General features: G+C 47.5%; 1 protein-coding gene across 4 annotated transcripts in view; it reads left to right on the plus strand.

The window, feature by feature from the left end:
- lrguk (leucine-rich repeats and guanylate kinase domain containing) overlaps window positions 1-22597 on the plus strand; it is a 46369-nt gene extending 23772 nt beyond the window's left edge. For all 4 annotated transcript variants that reach the window (XM_029742536.1, XM_029742537.1, XM_029742539.1 and 1 more), the window contains 6 exons: window positions 3219-3326; window positions 3413-3579; window positions 5564-5652; window positions 6731-6850; window positions 13028-13188; window positions 22352-22597. In XM_029742536.1, coding sequence (XP_029598396.1) covers window positions 3219-3326; window positions 3413-3579; window positions 5564-5652; window positions 6731-6850; window positions 13028-13188; window positions 22352-22515 — 809 coding nt within the window. In that variant the 3' untranslated portion in view covers window positions 22516-22597. The remainder of the gene's footprint in view (window positions 1-3218; window positions 3327-3412; window positions 3580-5563; window positions 5653-6730; window positions 6851-13027; window positions 13189-22351) is intronic.
- Window positions 22598-23363: the final 766 nt, after the last annotated feature.

Below are 23363 nucleotides of genomic sequence, written 5' to 3' on the forward strand. Positions count from 1 at the left end.
GCCATTAGGTACCGAGATGAGATCCTCAGACCCCTTGTGAGACCATATGCTGGTGCGGTTGGCCCTGGGTTCCTCCTAATGCAAGACAATGCTAGACCTCATGTGGCTGGACTGTGTCAGCAGTTCCTGCAAGAGGAAGGCATTGATGCTATGGACTGGTCCGCCCGTTCCCCAGACCTGAATCCAATTGAGCACATCTGGGACATCATGTCTCGCTCAATCCACCAACGCCACGTTGCACCACAGACTGTCCAGGAGTTGGCGGATGCTTTAGTCCAGGTCTGGGAGGAGATCCCTCAGGAGACCATCCGCCACCTCATCAGGAGCATGCCCAGGCATTGTAGGGAGGTCATACAGGCACGTGGAGGCACACACACTACTGAGCCTCATTTTGACTTGTTTTAGGGACATTACATCAAAGTTGGATCAGCCTGTAGTGTGGTTTTCCACTTTAATTTTGAGTGTGACTCCAAATCCAGACCTCCATGGGTTGATAAATTGGATTTCCATTGATTATTTTTGTGTGATTTTGTTGTCAGCACATTCAACTATGTAAAGAAAAAAGTATTTAATAAGATTATTTCATTCATTCAGATCTAGGATGTGTTATTTTAGTGTTCCCTTTATTTTTTTGAGCAGTGTATAATAGTACTTCAAATGGAAACTGTCTTCCACTTTGTTCCTGTATAACACAGAAACACACACACAGTACCAGTCAAAAGTTTGGACACAGCTACTCATTCAAGGGTATTTCTTTATTTTTACTATTTTCTACATTGTAGAATAATAGTGAAGACATCAAAACTATGAAATAACACTTCAGGTATCATGTAGTAACGATCTAAAATATATTTTGATTAGTTTTAGATTCTTCAAAGTAGACACCCTTTGTCTTGATGACAGCTTTTCACACTCTTGGTATTCTCTCAACAAGCTTCATGAGGAATGTTTTTCCAACAGTCTTGAAGAAGTTCCCACATGTGCTGAGCACTTGTTGGCTGCTTTTCCTTCACTCTGCGGTCCAACTCATCCCAAACCATCTCAATTGGGTTGAGATTGGGTGATTGTGGAGGCCAGGTCATCTGATGCAGCACTCCATCACTCTCCTTGATCAAATAGCCCTTACGCAGCCTGGAGGTGTGTTTTGGGTCATTGTCCTGTTGAAAAATAAATGATAGTCCCACTAAGCGCAAACCAGATGGGATGGTGTATGACTGCAGAATGCTGTGGTAGGCATGCTGGTTGTGTGCCTTGAATTCTAAATAATTCACTGACAGTGTCACCAGCAAAGCACCCCCACACCATCACATCTCCTCCTCCATCCTTCATGGTGGGAACCACACATGCAGAGATCATCCATTCACCTACTCTGCGTCTCACAAAGACAAGGTGGTTGGAACCAAAAACCTCAAATTTGGACTCATCAGACCAAAGGACAGATTTCCACCGGTCTAATGTCCATTGCTTGTGTTTCTTGGCCCAAGCAAGTCTCTTCTTCTTATTGGTGTCCTTTAGTAGTGGTTTCTTTGCAGCAATTCGACAATGAAGGCCTGATTCATGCAGTCTCCTCTGAACAGTTGATGTTGAGATGTGTCTGTTGCTTGAACTCTGTGAAGCATTTATTTGGGCTGCAATTTCTGAGGCTGCCACTGGAAGTCTGGAGCGTAGGGCTGGTACAACCCGTCCTGGTTGGATGCTCATTTTAGCCCGGCAAGTGCGGGGCGGTGGCACAGGACAAACTGGGCTGTGAAGGCGCACTGGCGACACAGTGCGTAGAGCCGGCGCAGGATATCCTGGACCGAGGAGACGCACCGGAGACCAGGAGCGCTGAGCCGGCACAATCCGTCCTGGCTGAATGCCCACTCTAGCCCGGTGCAGGCAACGAGCGCAACGGGCTGTGAATGCGCACTGGCGATACGGTGCACATCACCGCATAACACGGTGCCTGACTGGTCACACGCTCCTCACGGTAAGCACGGGGAGCTGGCTCAGGTCTCAAATCTGACTCCGCCAATCTCCCCGTGTGCCCCTCCAAAAAATGTTTTGGAGCTGCCTCTCGGGCTTCTGTTGTTGCCGTGCTTATTCCTCGTAATGTCGCCGTTCTGCTCTCGCTGCTTCTATCTCCTCCTTCGGACGGCGATACTCCCCGGCCTGCCTCCAGGGTCCATTCCCGTCTAGGATTTCCTCCCAGGTCCATTCGTCCTGACCACGCTGCTTGGTCCTTTGGTGGTGGTTAGTTCTGTAATGGCTGTCGTTGGAATGAGACCAAAGCGCAGCGTGGAAAGTGTTCATGATGTTTTATTTTCACCAAAAAACACTCAAACAAAAATGAAACGAAAGCGCACAGTTCTGTCAGGTACAGATACGAAACAGAAAGCAACTAACCACAAAACACAGGTGGGAAAAGGCTGCCTAAGTATGATTCCCAATCAGAGACAACGATAGACAGCTGCCTCTGATTAGGAACCATACTCGGCCAAAACAAAGAAATAGACAACATAGAATGCCCACCCCACATCACACCCTGACCTAACCAAACAGAGAAATAAAACGTCTCTTTAAGGTCAGGGCGTGACATGGTTTTAACGGTTCTTGGGATGGTTTTCACTCCATGAACCAACTAAAGCTTTCAGAGTTGACCTGTGTCCTACCATATAAAGAAACAAAAAATGTCTGGCCACAACCAAAGGTGCGTTCCTATTGAAACTACCTACAACTGTCCAGTGGAAATCTTACTGTTAAAAGTTCATGTTCTCTTACCCAAATAATGTTGTTGGCGTGTCCTTTATTCGTATTTGTGTCCAAAGCATAAATTAGAGAGAAAGAACACCCCACCTCAAACTTGTATTTCAAACAGACCATTTAAAAAATGCTTGCTACTTCCTTACCGGCTAATAAAGCCAATCAGTGACCTACTCGCGTGAATATTTTTAATGACCGGTATACGCCCACACCATTCCAAACCAGAAAAGCTGCTTTTAACATACTTAATTACCATATTTTGGAAGGAAAACTATTTCACTCATATTGTAATAAATGATGGGTCATATTTCGGAGATATCTGGAAACGATGGACAGTTACTTTAAGAGATTTATCTAAAGAATCTTATTTCTGGCGGGGGGGGGGGGGGTGTGGACACGACAGGGATGCGAAGAAAGATACGCAGACTTGCTGTACTAATGTATGGAGATTATTTTAATAGTGTGTGTGTGTTCAGATGAGCCAGTGGAGGCATACAGAACCCTGAGGCAGGTGGTGAAGGACTATCTGGGAGTGGAGGAGCAGGGAGGAGAGGACCAGAGCACCCCAGACAACACCTCCACAGGTGGGTGGGTGGGTGTGTGTTTGTGTGCATTATAGCACATATATGTGCGACCGAGTGTGTCATTAACGTGTCAGCATCTGTGACAGAGTTGAAGAGGGACTCCTTAGTGGACGAGGTGCCCCCAGCCCCCTCCACCAGGCCAGAGACAGTCTTTAAGTCCCGCTCCGCTCCAGACATGGACCCCTCGGACCACAACTGTAGGAAGTACTACAACAAGGTCCAGGCCCAGCTCACCCCACAGAAGACCTCAGCAGTGAGTCACAACACACACACACACACGTCAGTAGTCACCAACCCTGCACCTGGTCAACTATGGGATACAGGCTTTTGTTTCAGCCCAGCGCTAATTTGTTTGATTCAACCAATCAAGGTCATGTTTAAATACTGTATCTCTCTCTCTGTGCCGTAGGAGCTGGCCTCCATCTACAGACACAGCATCATGTTTAAATACTGTATCTCTCTCTCTCTGGGCCGTAGGAGCTGGCCTCCATCCACAGACACAGCGTCATGTTTAAATACTGTATCTCTCTCTCTGGGCCGTAGGAGCTGGCCTCCATCCACAGACACAGCGTCATGTTTAAATACTGTATCTCTCTCTCTGGGCCGTAGGAGCTGGCCTCCATCCACAGACACAGCATCATGTTTAAATACTGTATCTCTCTCTCTGGGCCGTAGGAGCTGGCCTCCATCCACAGACACAGCATCATGTTTAAATACTGTATCTCTCTCTCTCTGGGCCGTAGGAGCTGGCCTCCATCCACAGACACAGCATCATGTTTAAATACTGTATCTCTCTCTCTCTGGGCCGTAGGAGCTGGCCTCCATCCACAGACAGCATCATGTTTAAATACTGTATCTCTCTCTCTGGGCCGTAGGAGCTGGCCTCCATCCACAGACAGCATCATGTTTAAATACTGTATCTCTCTCTCTGGGCCGTAGGAGCTGGCCTCCATCCACAGACAGCATCATGTTTAAATACTGTATCTCTCTCTCTGGGCCGTAGGAACTGGCCTCCATCCACAGACAGCATCATGTTTAAATACTGTATCTCTCTCTCTGGGCCGTAGGAGCTGGCCTCCATCCACAGACAGCATCATGTTTAAATACTGTATCTCTCTCTCTGGGCCGTAGGAACTGGCCTCCATCCACAGACAGCATCATGTTTTAATACTGTATCTCTCTCTGGGCCGTAGGAGCTGGCCTCCATCCACAGAATCATGTTTAAATACTGTATCTCTCTCTCTGGGCCATAGGAGCTGGCCTCCATCCACAGACACAGCGTCATGTTTAAATACTGTATCTCTCTCTCTCTGGGCCGTAGGAGCTGAACTCCATCCACAGACACAGTGTCATGTTTAAATACTGTATCTCTCTCTCTCTGGGCCGTAGGAGCTGGCCTCCATCCACAGACACAGCATCATGTTTAAATACTGTATCTCTCTCTCTCTGTGCCGTAGGAGCTGGCCTTCATCCACAGACACAGCGTCATGTTTAAATACTGTATCTCTCTCTCTGTGCCGTAGGAGCTGGCCTCCATCCACAGACACAGCGTCATGTTTAAATACTGTATCTCTCTCTCTGTGCCGTAGGAGCTGGCCTCCATCTACAGACACAGCGTCATGTTTAAATACTGTATCTCTCTCTCTGTGCCGTAGGAGCTGGCCTCCATCCACAGACAGCATCATGTTTAAATACTGTATCTCTCTCTCTGGGCCATAGGAGCTGGCCTCCATCCACAGACACAGCATCATGTTTAAATACTGTATCTCTCTCTCTGTGCCGTAGGAGCTGGCCTCCATCCACAGACAGCATCATGTTTAAATACTGTATCTCTCTCTGGGCCGTAGGAGCTGGCCTCCATCCACAGAATCATGTTTAAATACTGTATCTCTCTCTCTGGGCCGTAGGAGCTGGCCTCCATCCACAGACACAGCGTCATGTTTAAATACTGTATCTCTCTCTCTCTCTGGGCCGTAGGAGCTGGCCTCCATCCACAGACAGCATCATGTTTAAATACTGTATCTCTCTCTCTGGGCCGTAGGAGCTGGCCTCCATCCACAGACAGCATGATGTTTAAATACTGTATCTCTCTCTCTGGGCCGTAGGAGCTGGCCTCCATCCACAGACAGCATCATGTTTAAATACTGTATCTCTCTCTCTGGGCCGTAGGAGCTGGCCTCCATCCACAGACACAGCATCATGTTTAAATACTGTATCTCTCTCTCTCTGGGCCGTAGGAGCTGGCCTCCATCCACAGACGGCAGCAGCTGGTCAGAGAGGCTCTGATGGGGAAGAGTCCCAGAGCCTACACCCAGCTCTTCAAGAGGTACACTATACCGTACCACTCAGACTTGATTGGAGTGTACACTTCAAATCAACAGCTATTCTAGGCATCAACAGCCTCTCCTGTTGTCCTGATTGGCCACATTTGACCCTGATGTTGAAGTGGCAGGTTACAAGGTCATGTGGTAGAATGGCGTTGTATTACATGCCAACAGCAGAGGGAGCTAGAGAGGTCATGGTGAAAAGTGTGTGTGTGCATGTGTGTGTGTGCGTGTGTGTGTGCGTGTGTGTGTGTGTGTGCGTGCGTGTGTGCGTGCGTGCGTGTGTGTGTGTGTGTGTGTGTGTCCCCCTCTCAGTTAGGACTCTAGGTTCTTCAAAGACTGATCCAGTAAGTCATTTTACAGCTCTGTTCACCAAATACCAGTGCTGTAGATTTAGCCAATCAGCCATCTCCTCTCATGTTCCGACCCAGAGCTATTCTCTCTCTGGTGGACCTGCTCTCCAATGGACCGGAACTCATATGGCTCGGTAATCAGCTCTAACCACCCACAAGGGTGGTAAAGTTCACCCCCGCTGCCATTCACACTCTTGCTGACAGGAGCTATACTCTGTCAAGTTCTGCATAATGTCTCATGTTTTACTGAGACTGTGTTTTCTGATGCATGTTGGGTAGGATGGTCACCTTCAGAATACAAACTGTGTGTGTTTATATTTTATGAGTGAGAAACGCATACAAACATCTCTTGAGATTTAAGGTAGTCAGCGATGCACGGTGTAAACAGCAATATCAGGCCGACTTCTGCAACAACTAAGAGTATGAATCACAAGGCCCCATAGCTATCATGTTGCGTGAAGTGCATCTGTGCACATGAACAGATGTTTATTGTGAGCGCTACGTCTTGCATCGCGCTCCGCTGCAATATCCTGCTGCTCCTGGCAACCTCATCACTGAGTCTCAGTTTAAAGTGATAGATTTCATATCAGGTGTTGTTTAGGTATAACGAACCTCTGCATATCACCAATGTGTTGCAGCTACAATCTCTTACCAAGCTAGTGACGCTATCATGTTGACGCTATCATGTTATGACATGTTATGTGTAAGATTTATGTGTGTCTCCCAGGTGTGTTCACACAGCTCCATCATCATTGGCCTCTCAGACACAGCGGGACCCCACCCTCTCATCCCCCATGATGCCTAGAGCCAGCCATGACGGACAACACAACCACTCAGAGAATAACAGGTCTGTACCCAACACACACACACACACACACACACACACACTATTATAGTCTCAACTTGTATAGTCTCAACTATATCCACTGCTGTTGTATTTATATAGTATAGTCCTCTAGGGGACTGTCTAGCATCCACTGTAATGCTGATCTTTATTATTTTCTAATAGACTGAAACGTACCAACCTGCACAGTTCCAATCTATATTATTATGATTGATCAAGAGCAGTGCACACACTTGTGTTCGTATTCACTGGCTGAACGTATGTACTAGTATTCACTGGCTGACCTTATGTACTAGTATTCACTGGCTGACCTTATGTAGTAGTATTCACTGGCTGACCTTATGTGGCTGACCTATGTACTGATATTCACTGGCTGACCTTATGTAGTAGTATTCACTGGCTGACCTTATGTACTAGTATTCACTGGCTGACCTTATGTAGTAGTATTCACTGGCTGACCTTATGTACTAGTATTCACTGGCTGACCTTATGTCGTAGTATTCACTGGCTGACCTTATGTACTAGTATTCACTGGCTGACCTTATGTAGTAGTATTCACTGGCTGAACGTATGTACTGATATTCACTGGCTGACCTTATGTAGTAGTATTCACTGGCTGACCTTACAGGTTAGTATTCACTGGCTGACCTTATGTAGTAGTATTCACTGGCTGACCTTATGTATTAGTATTCACTGGCTGACCTTATGTATTAGTATTCACTGGCTGACCTTATGTACTAGTATTCACTGGCTGACCTTATGTACTAGTATTCACTGGCTGACCTTATGTAGTAGTATTCACTGGCTGACCTTATGTACTAGTATTCACTGGCTGACCTTATGTAGTAGTATTCACTGGCTGAACGTATGTACTGATATTCACTGGCTGACCTTATGTAGTAGTATTGACTGGCTGACCTTACATGTTAGTATTCACTGGCTGACCTTATGTAGTAGTATTCACTGGCTGACCTTATGTATTAGTATTCACTGGCTGACCTTATGTATTAGTATTCACTGGCTGACCTTATGTATTAGTATTCACTGGTTGACCTTATGTACTAGTATTCACTGGCTGACCTTATGTATTAGTATTCACTGGCTGACCTTATGTATTAGTATTCACTGGCTGACCTTATGTATTAGTATTCACTGGTTGACCTTATGTACTAGTATTCACTGGCTGACCATATGTATTAGTATTCACTGGCTGACCTTATGTATTAGTATTCACTGGCTGACGTTCTGTATTAGTATTCACTGGCTGACCTTATGTATTAGTATTCACTGGCTGACCTTATGTATTAGTATTCACTGGCTGACCTTATGTACTAGTATTCACTGGCTGACCTTATGTACTAGTATTCACTGGCGAACTTATGTGTTGTATTCACTGGCTGACCTTATGTAGTAGTATTCACTGGCTGACCTTATGTATTAGTATTCACTGGCTGACCTTATGTGGTAGTATTCACTGGCTGACCTTATGTAGTAGTATTCACTGGCTGACCTTATGTACTAGTATTCACTGGCTGACCTTATGTACTAGTATTCACTGGCTGACCTTATGTAGTAGTATTCACTGGCTGACCTTATGTGTTAGTATTCACTGGCTGACCTTATGTGTTAGTATTCACTGGCTGACCTTATGTGTTAGTATTCACTGGCTGACCGTATGTGTTAGTATTCACTGGCTGACCTTATGTAGTAGTATTCACTGGCTGACCTTATGTAGTAGTATTCACTGGCTGACCTTATGTGTTCAAGAGCTTCTTCTTTACTGAGTTCTCGGGTAACAACTCCACACCATCTGGGGGCAGGTCTCTGTACACCTAAACATTGATGGATATCTGTCCCTGCTAATGACTCCTCCTTGTGTACACTGGAATAACCACTAACACAGCTTATGACTTATACCGGGGAAATAAGCATTTCTATGTATACAGCATGTATGAGAGCTGGTCATTTATTAACGTAAAACCAACAGGGAGTACAGTGAGGGAAAAAAGTATTTGATCCCCTGCTGATTTTGTACGTTTGCCCACTGACAAAGAAATGATCAGTCTATAATTTTAATGGTAGGTTTATTTGAACAGTGAGAGACAGAATAACAACAAAAATATCCAGAAACACGCATGTCAAAAATGTTATAAATTGATTTGCATTTTAATGAGGGAAATAAGTATTTGACCCCTCTGCAAAACATGACTTAGTACTTGGTGGCAAAACCCTTGTTGGCAATCACAGAGGTCAGACGTTTCTTGTCGTTGGCCACCAGGTTTGCACACATTTCGGGAGGGATTTTGTCCCACTCCTCTTTGCAGATCTTCTTCAAGTCATTAAGGTTTCGAGGCTGACGTTTGGCAACTCGAACCTTCAGCTCCCTCCACAGATTTTCTATGGGATTAAGGACTGGAGACTGGCTAGGCCACTCCAGGACCTTAATGTGCATCTTCTTGAGCCACTCCTTTGTTGCCTTGGCCGTGTGTTTTGGGTCACTGTCATGCTGGAATATCCATCCACGACCCATTTTCAATGCCCTGGCTGAGGGAAGCAGGTTCTCACCCAAGATTTGACGGTACATGGCCCCGTCCATCGTCCCTTTGATGCAGTGAAGTTGTCCTGTCCCCTTAGCAGAAAAACACCCCAAAAGCATAAGTTTTCCACCTCCATGTTTGACGGTGGGGATGGTGTTCTTGGGGTCATAGGCATCATTCCTCCTCCTCCAAACATGTTGAGTTGAGTTGATGCCAAAGAGCTCAATTTTGGTCTCATCTGACCACAACACTTTCACCAGTTGTCCTCTGAGTCATTCAGATGTTCATTGGCAAACTTCCGACGGGCATGTATATGTGCTTTCTTGAGCAGGGGGACCTTGCGGGCGCTGCAGGATTTCAGTCCTTCACGGCGTAGTGTGTTACCAATTGTTTTCTTGGTGACTATGGTCCCAGCTGCCTTGAGATCATTGACAAGATCCTCCCGTGTAGTTCTGGGCTGATTCCTCGCCATTCTCATGATCATTGCAACTCCACGAGGTGAGATCTTGCATGGAGCCCCAGGCCGAGGGAGATTGACAGTTCTTTTGTGTTTCTTCCATTTGCGAATAATTGCACCAACTGTTGTCACCTTCTCACCAAGCTGCTTGGCAATGGTCTTGTAGCCCATTCCAGCCTTGTGTAGGTCTACAATCTTGTCCCTGACATCCTTGGAGTGCTCTTTGGTCTTGGCCATGGTGGAGAGTTTGGAATCTGATTGATTGATGCTTCTGTGGACAGGTGTCTTTTATACATGTAACAAGCTGAGATTAGGAGCACTCCTTTTAAGAGTGTGCTCCTAATCTCAGCTCGTTACCTGTATAAAAGACACCTGGGAGCCAGAAATCTTTCTGATTGAGAGGGGGTCAAATACTTATTTCACTCATTAAAATGCAAATCAATTTATAATATTTTTGTTGTTATTCTGTCTCTCACTGTTCAAATAAACCTACCATTAAAATTATAGACTGATCATTTCTTTGTCAGTGGGCAAACGTACAAAATCAGCAGGGGATCAAATACTGTTTTCCCCTCACTGTATAGGTTTAAGGGAGGAAGTCCCTCACATCAGCAAATTACTGCCACTAAGTGGTTTTCTTACCTATTTTCTTGTGACCTGTAAAGTAGTGTTGTTATGCTTCTGATTTTGCTGAAATAGCTGTGCCATTCCAGCAACTCTATTTTACTGAATAACTTATTTAATTGAATAGATCTTTCTAAAATCCTCCTCGTTGGCTTTGGATTTAAATATAGGCGTGGGAGGTGTTTTAGAATGTCTTTGGGTAGTCAGTTATTCATAGCAACCAATCCATTAAAAATCCAAGATGTTCAAAAGAATGATGAACCTATCCCAAGGCAAAGTCCATGGAATGACATACCTAATGACATACAGTGCATTCGGAAAGTATTCAGACCCCTTGACTTTTTCCACATTTTGTTACGTTACAGCCTTATTCTAAAATTGATTACATATTTTATTTTTGTATCAATATACACACAATACCCCATGAAAACTTTTCGCTAATTTATTTTAAAAAACATTTTTAAAACATACCTTATTTACATAAGTATTCAGACCCTTTGCTATGAGACTCGATATTGAGCTCAGAATCATCCTGTTTCAATTGATCATCCTTGATGTTTCTACAACTTGATTGGAGTCCACCTGTGGTAAATTTAATTGATTGGACATCATTTGGAAAGGCACACACCTCTCTATATGCAGTAAGGTCCCACAGTTGACAGTGCATGTCAGAGAAAAACCCAAGACATGAGGTGGAAGGAAGAGCTCAGAGACGAGGCACAGATCTGGAGAAGGGTACCAGAAAATGCATGCAGCATTGAAGGTCCCCAAGAACGCAGTGGCCTCCATCATTCTTAAATGGAAGAAGGAACCACCAAGACTCTCTTCCTGGAGCTGGCCGGATCGAGGCAAAGATGAACGGGGCAAAGTACAGAGAGATCCTTGATGATAACCTGCTCCAGAGCCCTCAGGACCTCAGACTGGGGGCGAACGTTCACCTTCAAACAGGACAATGACCCTAAGCACATAGCCAAGACAACACAGGAGTGGCTTCGGGACAAGTCTCTGAATGTCCTTGAGTGGCCCAGCCAGACCCCGGACTTGAACCTGATCGAACATCTCTGAAGAGACCTGAAATTAGCTGTGCAGCAACACTCCTCATCCAACCTGACTGAGCTTGAGAGGATCTGCAGAGAAGAATGGGAGAAACTCCCCAAATACAGGTGTGCCAAGCTTGTAGCGTCATACTCAAGAAGTAATCGCTGCCAAAGGTGCTTCAACAAAGTACTGAGTAATGGGTCTGAATACTTATGTAAATGTGATATTTTTTTTATTTTTATAAATTAGCAAAAATGTCCAAAAAACTGTTTTTGCTTTGTCATTATGAGGTATTGTGTGTAGATTGATGAGGGGAAAAAAATATTGAATCAATTTTAGAATAAGGCTGTAATGTAACAAAATTTGTAAGAATTCAAGGGGTCAGAATTTTTTCCGAATGCATTGTACCTAATGACATGACCTCCATTAATTGGTCCAAATTTAGCCCAGTTTTCATGGCTATAAAAGATCTCGAAGTCTGCATGCTTAGGCCAATTTGCCTTCAACACAGACTGTCTGATACCACCTGTATGGGATATGTTTTACCTGTCTCTCTCTCTATGGGACATGTTTGACGGAGGTGTGTCTTATCGCTGATGGCACTTTCCATCACTTTCTCTCCTCAAGTATCTGGTTTCACATCAGAATATGTTCCTGACAGCCCTATGAGAAGGAGGGGTTGTGTCAGTGTGAGACTAGACTGGGACAGAGCCAACCTGCCAATGAGACTTTAATACTGTGTGTCAGGTTTCTACCAGTCTATCTACTGTAACAGTAATGTACATACACACACTTGGCAGCTCCATTGCTTTCTCCTTTTCACTTGTCTTAATTATTTCTCTGTGTCTCTCTCTCTCTCTGTCTGTCTGTCTGTCTGTCTGTCTGTCTCTCTCTCTCTCGCTCTCTCTGTTTTACTCTCTCTCTCTGTTTTACTCTCTCTGTTTTACTCTCTCTCTCTGTTTTACTCTCTCTCTCTGTTTTACTCTCTGTCTGTCTCTCTCTGTTTTACTCTGTCTGTCTGTCTGTCTGTCTGTCTATCTGTCTGTCTGTCTGTCTCGCTCTCTCTCGCTCTCTCTCGCTCTCTCTCTCTGTTTTACTCTCTGTCTGTCTCTCTGTCTGTCTCTCTCTCTCTCTCTCTCTCTCTCTGTTTTACTGTCTGTCTGTCTGTCTCTGTCTGTCTGTCTATCTGTCTCTCTCTCTCTCTTACTCTCTCTCTTACTCTGTCTCTGTCTCTCTCTGTTTTAGTCTCTCTCTCTCCCTCCCTCTCTGTTTTACTCTTTCTCTCTCTCTTTTATTGTATTCCTTGTAATCCTCCTGGTTTCCTCTAAACCACACCCTTTATTTTTCTCATCCATCTTGCCCTCTCTTGCGTTCTCTTCTTCTGTCTGTCTGTTTCTCTCTCTGTCTTCCCTTGTCTCTCTCTCTTTCTTCCCCTGTCTCTCTTCTCTTCTTCCCCTGTCTCGCTCTGTGTCTTCCCCTGTCTCTCTCTCTCCCTGTCTCTCTCTCTCTCCCCCCTGGTATCAGCTCTGATGACTCCCGTGCTAGTTCTGGCCTGTCCATTCCCAGCTCAGCAGGGGCCTTCTCAGAGACAGCAGGGCCAGCCGGGTGTTCAGACCTGGGCTTGGACACCACCGTGGAGCCCCTGGATGTCTCCCCTCTGGGACACAACCTGGACATGCTGAAAGGTGACTCACCCTAGCTCAATCTCCTCTCGTTTTGACCAATGACTGGCTCCCTCTCTGTATCTGTCTCTGCCTTTCTTCATGTCTCTCTCTCTAGCAGGTGGACATTTTGTCATGACACTTATTGGGACTGGTTCTGATACCTTCCTCTACCTCATAGAACTGTGTTGGCTAGTCATCAATCTCTTTCTCTCTGTTCCCTCAATACCTTCTAGTGTGTTTATCTTGTTCTAGATGTATGATAATCTACAGTTGAAGTCGGAAGTTTACATACACTTAGGTAGGAGTCATTAAAACTCGTTTTACAACCACTCTACAGATTTCTTGTTAACAAACTATAGTTTTGGCAAGTCGGTTAGGACATCTACTTTGTGCATGACACAAGTCATTTTTCCAACAATTGTTTCCAGACAGATTATTTCACTTATAATTCACTGAATCACAATTCCAGTGGGTCAGAAGTTTACATACACAAAGTTGACTGTGCCTTTAAACAGCTTGGAAAATTCCAGAAAATGATGTCATGGCTTTAGAAGCTTCTGATAGGCTAATTGACATCATTTGAGTCAATTGGAGGTGTACCTGTGGATGTATTTCAAGGCCTACCTTCAAACTCAGTGCCTCTTTGCTTGACATTATGGGAAAATCAAAAGAAATCAGCCAAGACCTCAGAATTTTTTTTTTAGACCTCCAGAAGTCTGGTTCATCCTTGGGAGCAATTTCCACACGCCTGAAGGTACCACGTTCATCTGTACCAACAATAGTACGCAAGTATAAACACCATGGGACCACACAGCCGTCATACCGCTCAGGAAGGAGATGCGTTCTGTCTCCTAGAAATGTGAAAAGTGCAAATCAGTCCCAGAACAACAGCAAAGGACCTTGTGAAGATGCTGCAGGAAACAGGTACAGAAGTATCTATATCCACAGTAAAAAGAGTCCAAAATCGACATAACCTGAAAGGCCGCTCAACAAGGAAGAAGCCACTGCTCCAAATCCGCCATAAAAAGGCCGGACTATGGTTTACAACTGCACATGGGGACAAAGATCGTACTTTTTAGAGAAATGTCCTCTGGTCTGACGAAACAAAATTAGAACTGTTTGGCCATAATGACCATCGTTACGTTTGGAGGAAAAAGGGGGAGGCTTGCGAGCCGAAGAACGTCATCCCAGATGCAAAGCATGGGGTGGCAGCATCATGTTGTGGGGGTGCTTTGCTGCAGGAGGGACTGGTGCACTTCACAAAATAGATGGCATCATGAGGTAGGAAAATTATGTGGATATATTGAAGCAACATCTCAAGACATCAGTCAGGAAGTTAAAGCTTGGTCGCAAATGGGTCTTCCAAATTGACAATGACCCCAAGCATACTTCCAAAGTTGTGGCAAAATGGCTTAAGGACAACAAAGTCAAGGTATTGGAGTGACCATCACAAAGCACTGACCTCAATCCTATAGAAAATGTGTGGGCAGAACTGAAAAAACGTGTGCGAGCAAGGAGGCCTACAAACCTGACTCAGTTACACCAGCTCTGTCAGGAGGAATGGGCCAAAATTCACCCAACTTTTTGTGGGAAGCTTGAGGAAGGCTACCTGAAACGATTGATCCAAGTTAAACAATTTAAAGGCAATGCTACTAAATACTAATTGAGTGTATGTAAACTTCTGACCCACTGGGAATGTTTTGAAAGAAATAAAAGCTTAAATAAATCATTCTCATTCTTAAAATGAAGTGGTGATCCTAATTGACGTAAAACAGGGAATTTTTACTAGGATTACATGTCAGGAATTGTGAAAAACTGAGTTTAAATGTATTTAGCTAAGGTGAATGTAAACTTCCGACTTTAACTTTGTGTCAAATCCGATGGCCTGTTGTCCAGGCCTCTGGTAGTCTCTATGGGGGTGCCACAGGGTTGATTCTTGGCCCAACTCTTTTTTTCTGTATACATCAATGATGTCGCACTTGCTGCTGGTGATTCTCTGATCCACCTCAACGCAGAGGACACCATTCTGTATACTTCTGGCCCTTCATTGGACACTGTGTTAACAACCCTCCAGACGAGCTTCAATGCCATACAACTCTCCTTCCGTGGCCTCCAACTGCTCTTAAATACAAGTAAAACTAAATGCATGCTCTTCAACCGATCGCTGCCTGCACCTGCGCACCCGTCCAGCATCACTACTCTGGACGGTTCTGACTTAGAATATGTGGACAACTACAAATACCTAGGTTAGGGTTAAACATCTCCAATCCAAAGTTAAATCTAGAATTGGCTTCCTATTTTGCAACAAAGCATCCTTCACTCATGCTGCCAAACATACCCTCGTAAAACTGACCATACTACCGATCCTCGACTTCGGCCATGTCATTTACAAAATACCCTCCAACACCTGACTCAATAAACTGGATGCAGTCTATCACAGTGCCATCCATTTTGTCACCGAAGCCCCATATACTACCCACCACTGCGACCTGTACGCTCTCGTTCGCTGGCCCTCGCGTCATACTCGATGCCAAACCCACTGGCTCCAGGTCATCTACAAGACCCTGCTAGGTAAATTCCCCCCTTATCTCCGCTCACTGGTCACCATAGCAGCACCCACCTGTAGCACGTGCTCCAGCAGGTATATCTCTCTGGTCACCCCCAAAGCCAATTCCTCCTTTGGCCATCTCTCCTTCCAGTTCTCTGCTGCCAATGACTGGAACAAACTACAAAAATTTCTGAAACTGGAAACACTTATCTCCCTCACTAGCTTTACAGTGAGGGAAAAAAGTGTTTGATCCCCTGCTGATTTTGTACGTTTGCCCACTGACAAAGAAATGATCATTCTATAATTATAATGGTAGGTTTATTTGAACAGTGAGAGACAGAATAACAACAAAAATATTATAAATAAAATATTATTAAAAAAAATCCAGAAAAACGCATGTCAAAAATGTTATAAATTGATTTGCATTTTAAATGAGGGAAATAAGCATTTGACCCCCTCTCAATCAGAAAGTTTTCTGGCTCCCAGGTGTCTTTTATACAGGTAACGAGCTGAGATTAGGAGCACACTCTTAAAGGGAGTGCTCCTAATCTCAGTTTGTTGATGATGTGTGCAAACCTGGTGGCCAACTACAAGAAATGTCTGACCTCTGAAATGTCTGACCTCTATGATTGCCAACAAGGGTTTTGCCACCAAGTACTAAGTCATGTTTTGCAGAGGGGTCAAGTACTTTTTTCCCTCATTAAAATGCAAATCAATTTATAACATTTTTGACATTTTTTTGTTGTTATTCTGTCTCTCACTGTTCAAATAAACCTACCATTCAAATTATAGACTGATCATTTCTTTGTCAGTGGGCAAACATGTCAGTGTGCTCAAGGAAGCAGGAGGGTCGAAGTCAGGCGCAGGAGACACAAGTCCGTGAACACACGTAATTTTAATAAATAATCCACACGTTGCCATGAAAACAGGTAAGGCAGGGCAAAGCAACACAGATGCCCAAATAACAGCCCGCATGCAGCGTAGGGACGCAGCCCAAAACACGCTGCCACAAAACCCACAGGCAGAGGGAAAAACACCTGTACCTCAGGACAAACACCTGACGAAAAATAATCACGCACAAAGAACAACCTACACAGAACGACTAAATAACCCTCCCCCACTAATGAACTAATACTAAACAGGTGCCAACTAAACTAGACCTGACCAACAGAAAATAAAAGAGGATCGGTGGCAGCTAGTAGGCCGGCGACGACGACCACCGAGCACCGCCCGGGCGAGGAGGGGCGCCACCTTCCGTCGATGTTGTGACAGTACCCCCCCTTGACGCCGGCCTCGAGGATGCCCCGGAGGGCGAGGCGCAGGGCGATCTGGATGTAAGCTGTGGAACTCACGAATCAGCGATGGGTCCAAAATGTCCTCCACCGGTACCCAGCACCTCTCTTCTGGACCGTACCCCTCCCAGTCCACGAGGTACTGCAGGCCCCTTACCCGGCGCCTGGAGTCCAAGATGGACCAGACTGTGTACGCCGGGGCCCCCCCGATGTCCAGGGGGGGCGGAGGGACCTCCTGTACCTCAGCGTCCTGCAGCGGACCAGCTACCACTGGCCTGAGGAGAGACACATGAAACGAGGGGTTAATACGATAATAAGAGGGAAGCTGTAACCTATAACACACCTCGTTTATTCTCCTCAGGACTTTAAATGGCCCCACAAACCGCGGACCCAGTTTCCTGCAGGGCAGGCGGCGGGGCAGGTTCCGGGTTGAGAGCCAGACTCTCTCCCCCGGGGTAAGCACGAGGGCCTCACTGAGGCGACGGTCTGCGCTCTCTTTCTGTCGTCCCCTGGCCCGTTCAATGGATTCTTGAACGGCGTTCCAGGTCTCCCTAGAGCGCTGGACCCAGTCCTCTACCGCAGGGGCCTCCGTCTGGCTCTGATGCCAGGGCACCAGGACTGGCTGGTAACCCAACACACACTGGAAAGGCGATAGGTTGGTAGAGGAGTGGCGGAGAGTTCTGGGCCATATCGGCCCATGGCACGAACCTCGCCCACTCCCCTGGCCGGTCCCGGCAGTAGGACCGCAGAAACCTGCCCACATCCTGATTAATCCTCTCTACCTGCCCATTACTCTTGGGAGGTCAAACTGACCGAAACCCCCAGTCGCTCCATAAACGCCTGCCACACCGGGACGTGAACTGGGGACCTCGATCAGAGACAATGTCCTCAGGCACCCCGTAGTGCCGGAAGACGTGGGTGAATAGAGCCTCCGCGGTCTGCAGGGCCGTAGGAAGTCCGGGTAAAAGGAGCAGACGGCAGGACTTAGAGAACCGATCCATAACGACCAGGATCGTGGTGTTCCCCTGAGACGGTGGGAGATCGGTGAGGAAATCCACCGACAGGTGGGACCATGGTCGCTGTGGAACGGGGAGGGGCTGTATTTTCCCTCTAGGCAGGTGCCTAGGAGCCTTACACTGGGCGCACACCGAACAGGAGGAGACATAGCGCCTCACATCTTTCACCAAGGTGGGCCACCAGTATTTCCCACTAACACCCCGCACCGTCCGCTCAATCCCTGGGTTACCCGAGGAGGGTAACGTGTGTGCCCACCGGATCAACCGATCACGGACACAGAGCGGGACAGACTTACGACCCACGGGACCTTGAGGGGGAGGAGGTTCCGCCCGTAACATTACATTTACATTACATTTTAGTCATTTAGCAGACGCTCTTATCCAGAGCGACGCCCGCTCGATGTCCGCATCCACCTCCCAGACAACCGGTGCCACTAAGCAGGAGGCTGGAAGTATGGGAGTGGGATCGGTGGACTGTTCCTCGGTGTCATGGAGACGAGACAGTGCGTCAGCCTTAGTGTTCCGGGAACCTGGGATGTACGAGATCGTAAACTGAAATCTCGTAAAGAACATTGCCCACCGGGCTTGACGAGGGTTCAGTCTCCTTGCCGCCCGGATGTACTCCAGGTTACGGTGGTCGGTCCAGATGAGAAATGGGTGTCGCGCCCCCTCAAGCCAATGTCTCCACACCTTCAGGGCTCTTACCACAGCCAGCAACTCCCTGTCCCCCACATCATAGTTACTCTCCGCCGGGCTCAGCTTCTTAGAGAAGAAGCACAGGGGCGAAGCTTCGGGGGCGCGCCCGAGAGCTGTGATAGCACGGCTCCCACCCCAGCCTCGGACGCGTCCACCTCCACTATGAATGGCAAAGAGGGATCCGGGTGCGCCAGCACTGGAGCATTGGTAAACAGAGCCTTCAGCCAACTAAAAGCCCTGTCCGCCTCCGCCGACCACCGCAACCGCACCGGGCCCCCCTTCATCAGTGTGATAATGGGAGCCGCCACCAGCCCAAAGCCCCGGATAAACCTCCGGTAGTAATTGGCAAACCCCAAGAACCGCTGCACCTCCTTCACCGTGGTGGGAGTCGGCCAATTACGCACGGCCGAAATGCGGTCACATTCCATCACCACACCGGATGTGGAAATGCGATACCCAAGGAAAGAGACGGCTTGTTTGGAGAACTCACATTTCTCAGCCTTGACGTATAGGTCATGCTCCAACAGTCGCCCAAGCACTTTGCGCACCAGAGACACATGCGCGGCGCGGGTGGGGGAGTAGATCAGAATGTCGTCGATGTACACCACCACACCCTGACCTAGTAGGTCCCGGAGAATCTCGTCCACAAACGATTGGAAGACGGCGGGAGCATTCTTTAACCCATACGGCATGACGAGGTACTCATAATGGCCAGATGTGGTACAAAATGCAGTTTTCCACTCGTCCCCCTCTCGGATACGCACCAAAAAGTACGCGCTTCTGAGATCCAGTTTTGTGAAGAAGCGCGCCCCGTGAAATGACTCCACCGCCATGGCGATGAGAGGAAGCGGGTAACTGAACCCCACTGTGATGGAATTTAGACCTCTATAGTCAATGCACGGGCGCAACCCCTCCTCCTTTTTCTTCACGAAAAAGAAGCTCGAGGAGACGGGTGATTTGGATGGCCGAATGTATCCCTGCCTCAAGGACTCAGTGACGTATGTCTCCATAGCCACTGTCTCCTCCTGAGACAGGGGATACATGTGACTCCGGGGAAGTGTAGCGTTCACCTGGAGGTTTATCGCACAGTCTCCTCGTCGATGAGGTGGTAATTGAGTTGCCTTAGTTTTACTGAAGGCGATAGCCAAATCGGCATACTCTGAGGGAATGTGCACGGTAGAGACTTGGTCTGGACTCTCCACCGTCGTCGCACCGATGGAAACCCCTATACATCTGCCTGAGCACTCCTTCGACCACCCCTTAAGAGCCCTCTGTCTCCACGTAATCTTAGGGTTGTGAGTGGCTAGCCAGGGGATCCCTAGCACCACCGGAAATGCCGGGGAATCAATGAGAAAGAGGCGGATACTCTCCTCATGACCCCCCCGCATTACCATGACCAGTGGCACAGTGACCTCCCTGACCAGCCCTGACCCTAGTGGTCGACTGTCTAAGGCGTGCACGGGGAAGGGTTGGTCTAACTGAACCAGGGGAATCCCTAACTTACTGGCGACCCCACGGTCCATAAAACTCACCGCCGCGTCTGAATCGACTAGTGCCTTAAGCCGGGAGGGAGGGGAAAAATCAGGGAAGGAAACTAAACGCATACATATGACTGACAGGGGGCTCTGGGTGAGACTGGTGCTCACTCACCTGAGATGTCGAAGGAGTGCTCTGCCTGCCGTCTGGACTCCCGGGCGAGCTCCTCCAGCACCGGTCGGCAGTGTGCCCTCTAAGACCACAGTGGGTGCAGGAGAGGGCTCCACCTCCAGTCTTCCTGGCTGCAGCCCCCCCCCTATCTCCATAGGCGTGGGAGCAGGAGGGCTAGGAGGTGGAACGAACAGGGCCCGGTTCAGACGCCCGCGGGCGGCCAGCAGGTTGTTCAGTCGGATGGACAGATCTATCAGCTGGTCCAGGGTGCTAGTGGTGTCCCGACAAGCTAACTCCCGGCGGATGTCCTCCCTCAAACTACAACGGTAGTGATCTATCAGGGCCCTCTCGTTCCACCCCGCTCCAGCCGCCAGGGTCCGGAACTCTAAGGCAAAGTCTTGCGCGCTCTTCGTCTCCTGTCTCAGGTGAAACAATCGCTCACCCGCCGCTCTCCCCTCCGGGGGATGATGGAACACTGCACGGAAGCGGCGGGTGAACTCCGGGTAGTGGTCCCTGGCTGAGTCCGGACTGTCCCAAACGGTGTTGGCCCATGCCAGCGCTCTACCGGTGAGACACGAGACGAGGACGCTGACACTTTCCTCCCCTGAGGGAGGAGGACGGACGGTCGCCAGGTATAACTCCAGCTGGAGTAGGAAACCCTTACACCCAGCGGCCGTCCCATCGTACTCCCTCGGGGGCGCGAGTTTAACCCCACTGGAACTGGGTGCTGTCGGCGCTGGTGGTGGCACTGGCTGTTGAGCAGCCGCGTTAGATGGGTTGGGAGTGCTTCTGTCCAAGCTCTCCAGGTGCGCCAATACTTGGTCCATGGCGTTACCCAGACGATGAAGGATGGCGGAGTGTTGGGCAACCCTCTCCTCCATGGACGGGGTCGGCGCTGCGGCTCCTGCTGACTCCATCTGTGGTGCGTGATTCTGTCAGTGTGCTCAAGGAAGCAGGAGGGTCGAAGTCAGGCGCAGGAGACACAAGTCCGTGAACACACGTAATTTTAATAAATAATCCACACGTTGCCAAGAAAACAGGTAAGGCAGGGCAAAGCAACACAAATGCCCAAATAACAGCCCGCACGCAGCGTAGGAATGCAGCCCAAAACATGCTGCCACAAAACCCACAGGCAGAGGGAAAAACACCTGTACCTCAGGACAAACACCTGACGAAAAATAATCACGCACAAAGAACAACCTACACAGAACGACTAAATAACCCTCCCCCACTAATGAACTAATACTAAACAGGTGCCAACTAAACTAGACCTGACCAACAGAAAATAAAAGAGGATCGGTGGCAGCTAGTAGGCCGGCGGCGACGACTGCCGAGCGCCGCCCGGGCGAGGAGGGGCGCCACCTTCCCTCGATGTTGTGACAAAACGTACAAAATCAGCAGGGGATCAAATACTTTTTTCCCTCACTGTAAGCACCAGCTGTCAGAGTAGCTCACAGATCACTGCACCTGTACATAGCCCATCTATAATTTAGCCTAAACAACTACCACTTCCCCTACTGTATTTATTTATTTATTTTGCTCCTTTGCACCCCATTATTTCTATTTCTACTTTCTTCCACTACAAATCTACCATTCCAGTGTTTTACTTGCTATATTGTATTTACTTTGCCACCATGTCCTATTTTGCCTTTACCTCCCTTATCTCACCTCATTTGCTCACATTGTATATATACTTATTTTTCTACTGTATTATTGACTGTATGTTTGTTTTACTCAATGTGTAACTCTGTGTTGTTGTATGTGTCGAACTGCTTTGCTTTATCTTGGCCAGGTCGCAATTGTAAATGAGAACTTGTTCTCAACTTGCCTACCTGGTTAAACAAAGGTGAAATAAAATACAAATAAAATAAAAACTGTGTCTCCTCCCTAGATATACCGGTTATGGATCCTCTCTTTATATATGAAAAGCACACATCTTTCCAAGTATTAGTAACTCATTGGTTGTGTACTTGTTTCTTCCCCAGATCAAGTAGAATCTGGCCACACTCCTGATGCCCCTCGCCACGGCTCCGAGCTTCTCTCTCAGGGCGCCACCACGGCACGCCCAGGCTCCAACGCCAAACCCATCCTGCCACCTATCCTGTCCGGACGCAAGACCCTCGGACCCAGCCCTAGCCCCAAACCCTGAGACAGGAGAGAGAGGGAGAGGAGGAGGGTGTAGAGGTACAGGAGAGAGAGGGAGAGGAGGAGTGTAGAGGTACAGGAGAGATGAGGAGGAGTAAAGAGGTACCGAAAAGAGAGAGAGGAGGAGTGAAGAGGTACAGGAGAGATGAGGAGGAGTAAAGAGGTACCGAAAAGAGAGAGAGGAGGAGTGAAGAGGTACAGAAAAGAGGAAGAGGAGGAGTGAAGAGGTACAGAAGAGAGGTAGAGGAGGAGTGAAGAGGTACAGAAGAGAGGAAGAGTGAAGAGGTACAAAAGAGAGAGAGAGGAGGAGGAGTGAAGAGGTACAGAAAAGAGGAAGAGGAGGAGTGAAGAGGTACAGAAGAGAGGTAGAGGAGGAGTGAAGAGGTACAGAAGAGAGGAAGAGTGAAGAGGTACAGAAGAGAGGGAGAGGAGGAGGAGTGAAGAGGTACAGAAAAGAGGTAGAGGAGGAGTGAAGAGGTACAGAAGAGAGGGAGAGGAGGAGTGAAAAGGTACATGGGAGAGGAGGAGTGAAGAGGTACAGAAGAGAGGGAGAGGAGGAGTGAAAAGGTACATGGGAGAGGAGGAGTGAAGAGGTACAGAAGAGAGGGAGAGTAGGAGTGAAAAGGTACATGGGAGAGGGAGGGACAAGTAGATGCTCTTAAGAGTTGAAAGGTCACACACAGATTGAACAATGATGGACACATTCACCTGACTTTTCTGAATAAAGATGTACCTGTGTGTTATCTGGTCCAGATGGAGTCATTCATTCACTAATAATATAGTCACAGGATAGAATAATTGGAATGTAAGGACATTACACCAAATATAATGATTCCCTGCTTCAACTTGACT

The sequence above is a fragment of the Salmo trutta genome, chromosome 40 (genome assembly GCF_901001165.1).
Source record: "Salmo trutta chromosome 40, fSalTru1.1, whole genome shotgun sequence".
Taxonomy (NCBI): Eukaryota; Metazoa; Chordata; class Actinopteri; order Salmoniformes; family Salmonidae; genus Salmo; species Salmo trutta.